At 32.8% G+C, this 12,201-nt stretch overlaps 1 protein-coding gene across 1 annotated transcript; it reads right to left on the bottom strand.

Moving 5' to 3' along the window:
- Window positions 1–5,864: 5,864 nt before the first annotated feature.
- On the bottom strand, window positions 5,865–9,712 carry LOC107811449 (cyclin-U4-1). The gene is made up of 2 exons (XM_016636377.2): window positions 9,159–9,712; window positions 5,865–6,370 (listed from the first exon to the last, which is right to left on the bottom strand). Exons 1-2 carry the CDS (start codon window positions 9,494–9,496, stop codon window positions 6,079–6,081), a joined length of 630 nt encoding a protein of 209 aa, XP_016491863.1. The 5' UTR covers window positions 9,497–9,712; the 3' UTR covers window positions 5,865–6,078.
- Between the last annotated feature and the right edge of the window lie 2,489 nt (window positions 9,713–12,201).

Genomic DNA, 12,201 nt, shown 5'->3' with positions numbered 1-12,201 from the left:
GTTATGTTTAGATTTCGTTGTTCAGTATTAATTTACTATACCTCAGACTCATATCATTTTCATTGTTAATATCGATTTTTATTGTTAAAATCAATAAATTTTCTGTTTTACGTCGTCTTGCCTAGCAAGTAAATGTTAGGCGTCATCATGACCCTGAGGTTGAAATTTCGGATCGTGATATATATCCATTTAATTTATCCGATGAGACAATAGGTCTATATTAAAATAACAAACATAACAATAACAACTCAATGGAATCCTACGAGTTGAGTCTCACGAGGGATATTAAAATAACAAAGTTCTAGTAAATTCTTATTAAAAGGATAGAGGTAACAACTAACAAAGATAGACAAACCTTTTGACCGAAGGAAGCACTTACTCCACATTTTCACTTTTTTTAATCTCAAAAATATCTGAGAGGTATTTAAATAATTGTGGTTGCTCCTGTTGTATTCGTACAAAATCTTGGATCAAAAGTTTTTTTGTCGTTATCTATTCAAATTCCTTTGCTATTACATCCAAATTGTGAGGCTTTAGGAATCTATACAGAAATCAAAAATCAATGAACTTTTTTCTTATCCAAAATCATATTTCGAAAACTAAATACACGAATCTTTTTCAATATTATATTTAAAGATCCAAACCCGAGAGCGTATCTCATTAGGGAAGCATGTTAACCTTATTTTAATGATGACATCCTTGTGAATCTGCAGGACCACACTAATGAAGAACAATATACCTGTGAAAAAAGAAAAAGGACAAAACAAAATGTCTGACGCATGAGGAAAAGGAAGACAGTTGGTCACAAGGGAAAAAGTGATTAACCAAAAAATAAGATAAAACTTATTTTTAGAGTAACTCGGGTTACTGATAACCAAATAATTCTCTATTTTTTAGTAATTCACTTAAAAGAAAATAAAGTTGACAAAAAGTAACTAAAAAGAAAGAATAATTGATTGTACTGAATAAGCAAGAGAAAATGAATATATTTCGATATTACTCTGAACGTGTCTTTACCAATGAGATTCTCCTCTCTTATATAGGAGTTTACAAATATAACATTTTTTTCTATTTATGGCGGAATCATTATGAGCTTTAATGGAATTAATTGTCCTTTATGATTGGTAATCGCAATTGTCTATGAAGATTTTGTAACAATTATGATTCCCCTTCTTCATTAATTGTAGGTCCGTAAATCTTCCCTCTTTCCAGTCTTGATTCATTCCGCTAGTGCCTCTTCAGCAATTGTTTTAGGTTCGAACGTTGGATCTCCATTATCTCGTGGGTGTTTGCCTCGTACATTTTGCGCTTCATACATCTTTTAAATGAAATATGCCAGTTGTCATTTCCTCATTGTTCCACGTATCATGCTCTGTCAGCTAAATATAATTTCACGTGTATCATTTATTTACCACAAATACATTAAGAATCAATCAAAAGCTGAAAATTAGCGAAAGCTGGAAATTATCGACTCGGCAAGGAAAGAAGAATCGGAGGAATCAATCAAGACTTGGAATATTGCGGCTTACATCGAAAGAAGAATCAGTTATAAAAAATCTCACTAGCACAAATCAACCGATTGATAGAGTTATCTGTTGGGTATGACTTTAATTAAAGCAGTCTAGAATGGAAGCATATATGCGAAAATCTGCTAGTATTTTGGAAGGCTCCGACCTTATTCTTGGAATATCTTCCAAGGATCAAATCTCTTAGGTTGTCATCTCTCTGTCAGCAACAGATCAAGGAAAGTATCTGCGAAATATCAGTAACTCCAACGGGCCTCCTTATGTGTATATAAGAAGACGAAGTACTCCATAGCAAGACCTACAAGGAGCTATCAAAGAGAATTCTCTTGCAACCCAAGAAAACTGGACTGGGATTCATATTGAATCTGAACCAGTATAAAATACTGATGTACAATTTACTTTACTACAATTTATCATTTTGTAATACATTCATAGTTATAATTAGTACCATAGTATACTACACTGGTAGAGTAGTTGACTAAAGGACTCAAAAGTTACAAAGATTACAATTCACTCCCCTCCCCCCTCTTGTACTTTCAATTGGTGTCAGAGCCAGGTTCCATTAATCTAACATTGCTTAACAACTCGTGAAAAAAAATCATGTCAAACCACGCAATTGTTGGAGCCTTGTTTCAAGAAGGTACTTCGCAGACCAGACCTCCCTACTTTAATGGTCAAATTTCTCTCACTAGAAAGTTAGAATGGAGATTTACACGAACCCCTATGATGTCAAAGTCTAACATGTTATCAAGAAAGGAGACTATCCTATCCCGGTTGCAAAATTCGATGAAAAGACCGACGGACATGTATCTACTGACCCTTTTGGATATAGATGATTATTCTGATGAACAAATGGTTGTAATGCAGATCAATGCAAAAGACAAAAATTATTATACAATACCATAAGCAGAGAGGAAGATGAAAATATCTCAAGTTGTGCTACTACAAATGAGATGTGGGATAAGCTAGAAGTCACTTACTAAGGAACAAACAAAGTAAAGGGGACCCGAATCAATCTGCTGATACATGATTACGAATTATTTCAAATGAAGGAATGAGAATCGATCAAGAAAATGTTTGCTCATTTTAGCAAAATTATAGGAGATCTCAAAGCCTATGGTAAACCTTAATTATGTGGTGAACAAGTTAGAAAAATCCTAAGAAGTCTGCCCACAGCTTGACAAACTAAAGTAGTGGCTCTTGAATCACAAGACCTGGACAAGTTATCTTATGATGAATTAAGAGGAGATCTCATTACTTTTGAGAAAACCCATCTCAAGAAACAAGGACAAGATGAGAAGTATAAAAGCGTGGCGTTCAAGACTTTCATTGAAGAATCTGAAAATGAGGTGACGATGAAGTAGAAGCGCTAGAGGAAGAAATTACCATGGTATTCAAATCCATGAGTAGACTAATAAAAAGATACACAAACACAAAAAATGAAAGGAATAATCTTAGAAGAAATAGACAATTTAGTGGTCAAGAAAGGAATGATGTAAAATGCTTCGAGTGCGGAAAATATGGACATATTCAAGCTAAATGTCTTGACATGAAAAGGAAAGCTACTAGAGGTTTTTAGAAAAATAAATCCTTTGGAAGATGGAGTAATGAGGACAATTCAGAACATGAAGAAGTTGCAAATCTTATTTTATAACCTTATTAGAAAATGAATCAAACAAGTTTTCTGGTTATTGGACGGATGAATATTTTTTAGAAGATGATACACAACATACCACAAATAACTGCTTCATGACTCGTGGCAACGCAAGAGAGGTAAGACCTTATGACTGTGAAAAATACAATGAACTCTAGGACATTTTAGACTTGACACTAAAAAGTCTCAAAAAAATCTAAATGAATTAAAGATACTAAATAGAGAAAAAAAGGACGGGAAATTTAAACTTGAAGTCTGTGAACTCAAAAAAGATGACTTCCAAGAACAGTTCAGGAATTACAAATGCATTTAAATGGCCTGCATAAATCCACCAGTCACAGCTTAGTCAAGTATAACCAGTCGACTCCTAAATCAACTGAAAAAAGGCCTAAGAGTGAAAAATCTACAGACATTCATTCTACTCGTAGATCTATCGCCCATGAGCAGTATATTCCATTCTGCCATTATTGCGGTAAATTCGGACATATGTACTCATTATACAGGTTTAGATATTCAAACAAGGGTTGGGTTTGGAGACCCAAAAATAACTCCTCTATTTTTTATCCTAACCGGAAAGGACCCAAGCAAGCTTGGGTACCTAGGAGAAGTAATAATCTTATTTTGCAGTAACAACACAGGAAGAGTCGTAAAGGAAAATGGTATCGTGATAATGCGAGTTCTAATCACATGACAGGTGACAAAAAGCTAATAAAAAAAGTCATAAATCTAGATGGAAATGTTAGATTTAGAGATGATTAGGAGCCGTTGTTTTTGCTTTGTTTGCTGGATTGGTACGCTTTCTTCAAAAATAAAGATCGTTGGAACATGAACAGTACTATTCAACAACAAATGTGACATCACTGGAGTATATCTAGTTGATGGACTAAACTACAATTTGCTGAGAATCAGTCAACTATGTGACTTTGGGTATTAGGTAAAATTCAAGAAAACATATTGTGCTATTGAAGACGAATTAGGTAAAATAATCTTACCAGGAAAAAGTTATGAAAATGCTTATATTCTTGATTACTTTGAAAATTTAGAAAGCCATATTTGTTTGGAATCTATTACCGATGATCCATGGCTATGACATAAAAAATTTGGTCATGCATGCATGCACCTAATTAAAAAACTGTCCAGACATGATTTTGTCATAGGACTTCCAAAACTCAACTTCTCAAGAAATCATATGTGCAATGCTTGTCAACTTGGTAAGCGAACTAGGTCCCTTTTTAAATCAAAGAGATAGTTTCTACTTCTAAACCTCTGCACCTCTTTTGCATATGGACTTATTTGGTCTAACTAGAACTGCTAGCCTTTTAGGTAAGAAATATATTGTTGTTATTAAGGATGATTATTCACATTTTACCCGGGTAATATTTCTCTGTCATAGAGATGATGCTTTGAATTTTTTTGAGATTTTTTGTAAGAAAGTATAAAGAGTAAAAGGATATTACATATCAACTATCCAGAGTGATTATGGAGGAGACCATCCAGGGAATTAACCCGTAAGTTGGGTGACCATTTAGGGAATTAACTCGTAAAAAAATAGTGTATAACAAAGTTGTATTTTCTGCCAGATGTGATTTTATATGAATTGGTTAAAGTCTTTTGATATTTGTGTCAGAAAATATAGTTATTATATGATTGTGGTGGGAGAAAAAAAATCATAATTAAATGACCATTTGTATAATTTTCGTTATTTCAATGTCTAGATATAGTGAATATTTATTTACCAAAAAGAAAAGAAAGCAAAATCAACCAGTCACATGGTATTGGCAAAGCGTTCAAGCATACTAAGGGCTCGTTTGGTACGAGCGATAAGGGATAATCAATCCCGAGATTAAATTTGAGATGATTTTATTCCACGTTTGGTTGGGATAAAATCATGATATAACTAATCCCGGGATTGCAATATTTTTTTATCCTCATGGGAGGGTGAGATAACTAATCCCGGGATAATTAATCTTACAATAATTGATCATGGGATAAATTGTTTCCCAACCAAACAACCCGTGAGTGATTAACTAAGACTAATAGTAATACCTTTTGATTAGAATATTTCAAATAAAAAGTAGCAAACGTACGAGAACTTTAAATTACTTACGTTAACTTTATACTCGAGAAATATACTGGTATCTACTTCTAATATTGGGCTTGAGTTGAGTTGATTCTCCTTTTTAAGGGGAAAAATCAGAAATAACCAAATTTATCATTGGTAGTTAAAAAATAGCTACAATTTCAAAAGTATTCGAAATTTCGCTACTTTTTCTTGTAAAGATAAAATCTGAACAAAATCAATCTTAAAAATCCGAAAAAATTCTAGCGTAATGTGCTAGAAGTTTATAATCTAGCATATTATACTGGAACTTTCCGTGTGCTGGAGTTCTAACATAATATGTTGAAGTTTATATACAGGATCTCCATAATCCAGCATATTATGCTGGAACTTTTCGTGTTTCAGTAAAATAATGACTATTTTTCAATGACTATGCAAACGATAGCTATTTTCAATTACCAGTCCGAAAACTGGCTAGCCCGTGCTATTTTAACCTTTTTTATTGCTACAAACTAAATGGAATCTTAGTGACTAATGACTAATAAAAGATGACGCCTTAATCCAAAATATCAAATGCAAAAATTAACTGAGAATTAAAAGAAAGAGGCTGAAATTTGAATTATGCGGCAAAAGTCAAAACTCACTAAGAAAACGTTCAAAAATGGAATATCTAGTCCACAAAGCTACAACATCAGCTTTAATGCTTGTTTACAAGTTTACAAACTTGATATTCAGCCTCCAATATCGTGCACCCTCACTTTCTGATCCACTGAATTTTATAAGCAATCAGTCCTCAGTGACAAAATTTAGTTCATAATTTTCTTGTGTTATTTAATTTGTCACACGGCTAATTCATGTTGTTGATGAGTGGATTCATCCTCATTGATGCAACAATATTGGTGATTCACATTTCTGCCAATTTTAAGAGAAGAAGATGGCATTGGCATTGGCATTGGCATGGGTGGGGATTCCAGCAACATCTCAGTCTGGAGATAAGAGCAGTAGGTGTGGAATGTGGTGGGAGTCACGTTTAATTGAAATCCTATACCGAATAAGAAGTCCACCTCTAGTAGGTTCATCTCGTTTGTGCTAATTCCTCCAACTTTTGCATAGTAAGCATTGTTGTAAAATCTGCCAAATTGAAATTTGGATGAGAAATTAAGGTTATACATTTTTTTCAACTTTTAAGTACTACCGATAAATTGATATAAGCAGTTATCTATTATTGAGTACTGTAACTTAAATTGATAGTGTGAAAATATTACTATTTCATTATGCAAAACTTGAACCCTACTTGAAATATCTCCCACCTACTAGATATCACGCCACTCTAGAGAGCGTAATTATGCATGGAATTGAAATACCCCCAAAATTATGTTTCCTGCATCCCCAGATGAATGAGATATCTAGAGTAAAAGAATTTTCAGCATAAATTTGAATATTCCAATAAAATTTTAATATAATATATATACCTTTAGAAACTGCTTAGTACCTCAAATCATATTTTATATTTAAAGTACTTATAAAAAATGTTTAGAAAATCATAACAATATTTAAAGTACTTATAAAAAATGTTTAGAAAATCATAACAAAAGAATTGTTTAATTTATCTCATATATGAAGTAGTTGGCATGGTTTGGGGGGGGGGTGCAAGGGAGTGGTGGAGGATGACTAATTGTAAACTTCACATCAGGGAATTAAATCGAAAGCTACTGAAAGCATTGAGTATTAATGTAGTTGTGATTTGTGACAATAGGAAGACTTGAATGACAGCTAATTCATAGCTAATTCGACACCTCATATTAATTAATAATGTCATTCTAAATCAAGATTTCAGATCTATAACATCAATTTTATCATGCTATGAATGGATATTCCACACACGGGAATAATTTTTTTAAAAATAAATTTAAACCAAATATAAAAGTTAAAAAAAGAAAAGGAAGAAGTCAAAGCTGCAGCTAGCATTACAGTTAAGCAAGCAGCATTGTGACTTTCAAATCAGGGATACAAACTTTTAGAGGACAATCTCAAAGACCAACTGTCTATAAGATTGGAGTCGAATTAATTTAGAAAAGCTTATTTATCATAATTAGATGCAAATCTAAATTAGAAAGGTTTGGGTATAACTTTGCTAATTTACATAACGTAGTAAATGCACATATAAGCTAGAAGTGACGCCTTCCTCTTCAACCTCACGTATAATTGGTTCGCATAAACGCAGAAGAAAAAAGCCCGAAAAATTAAAGTTTGTCAAGAGAGCCAAACCACTCTAATATCTAAGCTCGAATGAAACAAAGCTGACCATAAGTGTCAAATTACTCTAGTATTTAAGCCCAAACGAAAGAAAACTGACGAGGAGTGCCAATCCGCTCTAGTATCTTTCAGTTCTTCACCCTTGCATATGATATATTGGTCTATAAATTTTTGATAAGAATACTTTAAATTACTAGGAAACGAACTTTAATTTCCTTTTAACTTCCTGGGGAATATAACAATTATACGTAGAGGACGGCATCATCATTCAGTTGTCCCTAGCAAAGAAGTTGTATAGAATTCAACGCTGAAACGTCGTGAGGGACAGCAGACAAAAGACACCACATCTTAGGTGATTTTGTCTGGTTCAGAATTAAACATGGTCATTTTGAAAATTCACATGCTTATTATTAGGTTTTTGACAATGTTTTTGCTTCTTGGTATTCAAATGCATGTTTCTATTTTCTATTTTGTATATTTACCACCCCATGAACTTCTAGTGTATGTTAGGCACATCTTCACACTCTTTTTAAAGTATAATTCATCACTAATATATATATATATATATATATTATAATTTTCTCTTATATTTTAACTTTTAATACACACATATTTAAATAATTTTTATATTTCCACCTTACTTCAAAGGTTTGGAATTAGTTTTCTGAAAAAAAAAAGGTAAGTGCAACCTTCTACAACATGTTAAATTACATTAATTTGTGTAAAAATTCTCTTACACGAACCGTATATATAAGATTAATTATTTTCTTACACACTGCCTATTTGTTTAACAAATTTTATCATTCAAGGTCAACGAAGTTCGATTAGTAAGTTACCCAATTATGTCAAAGCAGGATACATGCTTAAACACTACTCTTTAGCAAGAGCTTTCAGATTGAAGAACAAGATTCAAGGCAATGGTTTCATGAATTTAAATTGCACAGCTATAAGTGCAGAATAATTACTGATATTTTTCCTATTATGTAGAGGTCAAACACTAACAAAATTACAGTAGGAGTCTATTCATCTATAGGCATTCAGATATTCAATCCTTTTCTTTTCCCCGAAAGAATTCCTGTCCATTAAGAGATAAAATAAAATCATTAAGATCGAGAGAGCAAATTTAAGTTCTTTCTAAAAGTATCTACTTTCCAACCCGTTCAATTATTATAGTAGTTATCATCCTATCTGGCAGATGGACTATTATACTACTGACATTAGAAGTAAACAATTACTCCGTCGGCTTCAATTTGTTTGATTTTTATTTGACATATTTGACTGGACATTGCGTTTTAACATTTTCTTTTTTAAAATTTATGCTATTAAATATGACATGACATTCATAAAAGGTAAAATATGAAGTTCAAAGTTAATTTGTTTCCAAAAGGTAATGTTCTTTTTAAAATAGATTATTAATAAACAAGTATCACATAAAATAAAATCTAGAGAACATTAATTACTATATCAACAATGATGGGAAGCAAGAACTCTGCAAGTTCTTCAGGAAAGCTTAGAGATCAGCTGGTGATTATCTAACAATTTGCTAAAATCATACCCCATACGTATTTTGAAAATGTTTAACTTATATCGACTGACAGTATAAAGAATTTTTTTTTTAAAGAAAGATAATTGAACAGAAAACAAGGGGCCAAAGAAAACTCACATATCATCCATGAATTTAGCAGAAACCAAGACACTGGTGATGAGCAGCCGATGAACATTGAAAGAATTGATGGGCAACAATGGCTGCCTCTGCGAAAACCGATCAAGATAAATGTATGCCACAACAAAACAAGAAGGGCTACAATTGGCATACTTGAAAATCCTCTCCAAATAGCTTTCAACAGAAATAGTAGGCCTAGTAAGTCCATGAAACATAGAGATTTTCTGGGCACTAAATCTCCGGCTGAGATCATTTGTTTCTGCTACTCTTTCAAGAACAGAAGCCATAAAATTTATGACTTTAGGCATCCCTTGATCAGAGGTCTCGAGTTCAGCCATTGATGTAATATGATTTTCAGCTCTGTGATTTGTAATTATTGGCTAGTTAGAAAAATTGGAACAGGACTCTGAAAATTCTCTGTACTTTTCTTCTTTTTTTGTGATATATATATAACAATATGTGTGTCACACGAGGAGAAGTTGGGTTGTAAATTAGCTGTTCTGATTGACCAGAGAGTAAATATAAACTATCTTCAGGGACCTTCTTTTTGTAGTGTTCTTTTACTTCTATTTATAGGTATAAATTAGCGTCGGTTGTGATAAAGTCTAATACTACTATGACAGTGACTTCCAATTACAACAATTATGAGGTAATGCTGTCATAACCAAGGTGCCAAGAAATATGACTCTTAATTTGTATCTACTTTGAAGTTATTTATCACAATTTATAATCTAATTGACTATGGAGCCTCGATGTCATGATGAGTTGTTGCCGTGTGAATAGTAGGTTACGGGTTCACACTTCTGCTGAAATATTAAATAAGATTGCGTTTAAGTGATCCAACCGTTCTTCAGATGCTATGCGCATCAGAAGCTTATTGCACCAAGCTGCCTAAATTTGATTATCAAAGTTGAAGAATTGAGTGTTAATCATTGATAGAGTTATTACCTTGAATTGTTCATGTGTAAAAATATGATTTTTACTTAACTTTTCCCTAGCACGGGCTAGCCAGTTTTCGGGTTGATAATCGAAAAATGACCAGCATTTGCAAAGTCATTGAAAAATAGTCACTATCTTATGTGTAGATAAAATTTGGACAAAAATATCCTAGCTGAAACAAAGAAAGTTCCATCATAATATGCTATATTATGGAGCTCATGCGTATAAACTTCCGGAATATTATGTTGGAATTCCAACACATTATGAAATTCTAGCACATTATGCTGGAATCTCATATGTAAAAAATTTGAACCCCAGCATATTATACTAGAATTCTTTCGGATTTTTAAGGATATTTTTGTTCAAATTTTTTTTTTATAGGAAAAATAACTAAAATTTGATTACTTTTTGAAAATATGGTTATTTTCAATTATAAGTTGAAAATCAGGGTATTTCTCTTCTTCTTTTTTCCCGCTTTTCCTTAACGACTCACCCAATCCCAAATGAAAATTTAAAATAAAAAGTTACTTGCATTTCATTGGTCTACTCAAGATAATAAATTGTAATCTGGTACATTTACTTGTAAACGAATGGGTGATGTTGACTTGTCTTCTAAAAGAAGAAAAGTGATCAAGACGGGGATTAGCAAATTTAGAGGAGAGATTTGTGTGATAAGGGAAGATTACATGATTTTCTGAGGGGGCCTACTCTTGTTTCACATAATAATGATGATTTTTACATAATTCACATTTGGATCCCACAAGCTTATGCTTTCGTAGGCATTACAGGATATTCACGCTTTACCTCTAAGCCTACAATAATTTGCTTTATCACTTAGATGCATAGGAACATTATTTAATAATATTATTATTTTAAAATTTTATATGTTCATCTTATTAGCTCTAGTATATCAAGAACTAGTTCTCTTTTTTATAGTTGGATTTGATTGTCCTTAAACACTTTTCTTGTATAAATAAATGTATTTCCTAAAAACCCCTACATCTTCCTCAAGCATTCAACCTTCTTGGCCACGGTGATTGGTAGCAGATGCAGATGTAGCCTGTGTAATAGGTTCAATTAAACGTAATATTTTTGACATAAAACATAGATATATAAAAGCAAATAAAAATTATTAAAATTTCAACAAGTATTAAATATAAATGTGTGATTTTAAAAGCTCAATGAGTTAGTATTTTAGACCTTTAGAGTTCAACTCATCGAATTTAAATGTCACAACCCAATTTCCCCTATAGGTTGTGATAACGCCCATCGTCGCCGCTAGGCAAGCCAACAATGAACTAATCCATATTATTTTTCTTTTTAATAAGTTTCTAAGTAATTAAATCCTATTTATTAAGAAATTAAGGAGTAAAAAATTTAATAAATAAAACGAAGACAACTAAGTGGCAATCATAGTGATTTAAGTACTCCAAAACCATAAAGTCTACTAGTGTGTGCCAAGACCTGGTGTCACAAGTATATGAGCAACTAATGAATTATACAAAACTCTAACTACTGTCTAAAGTAAAAATAGACAGAAAAATAAGTGCAAAAGAGAGACTCTAGGTGCTGCAGGACGGCTTAGGAAGCAGCTCACCACAAGGCCTCAAGGTAACGAGGGTGCGCGCCGGTAAGACTGCCAGATGCACCTGCCTCAGATCCTGCACGGTTAGTGCATAAGTATAGCGTGAGTACATAAACAACATGTACTCAGTAAGTATTTAGTCTAACCTCGAAAAAGTAATAACGAGGGGTCGACATCGACACTTGTTATGGGCTAATCAAGAAAAACACAAGACTTCTAAATAAGCATGTGTTATGTACATAATAATGTTAACTCAATAACAAGTAGAAGATAAATAATTCTTTCACTAATAGTAAATCCCAAGTCAGTTTCTGTCATATGAAATTTTAACCTCTCAAGCCATAAAAAAATATCAAATATAATTAAACTCCGAGTATTTTCACGCACGATTATGCTGAGGTTGTATGGCCCGATCCAAAATAATGTGTACACTGCCGAGGATCGTACGACACGAACCATAGATGCATCTATCTACTGCCGAGACATTCGGCCCGCTCCACAAGAAAATAGGATACTTAA

Source organism: Nicotiana tabacum, chromosome 4 (genome assembly GCF_000715075.1).
Source record: "Nicotiana tabacum cultivar K326 chromosome 4, ASM71507v2, whole genome shotgun sequence".
NCBI classification, from domain to species: domain Eukaryota; kingdom Viridiplantae; phylum Streptophyta; class Magnoliopsida; order Solanales; family Solanaceae; genus Nicotiana; species Nicotiana tabacum.
Note: the sequence above shows the minus strand (reverse complement) of the source record. Positions and strands in the feature narration are given on the sequence as shown.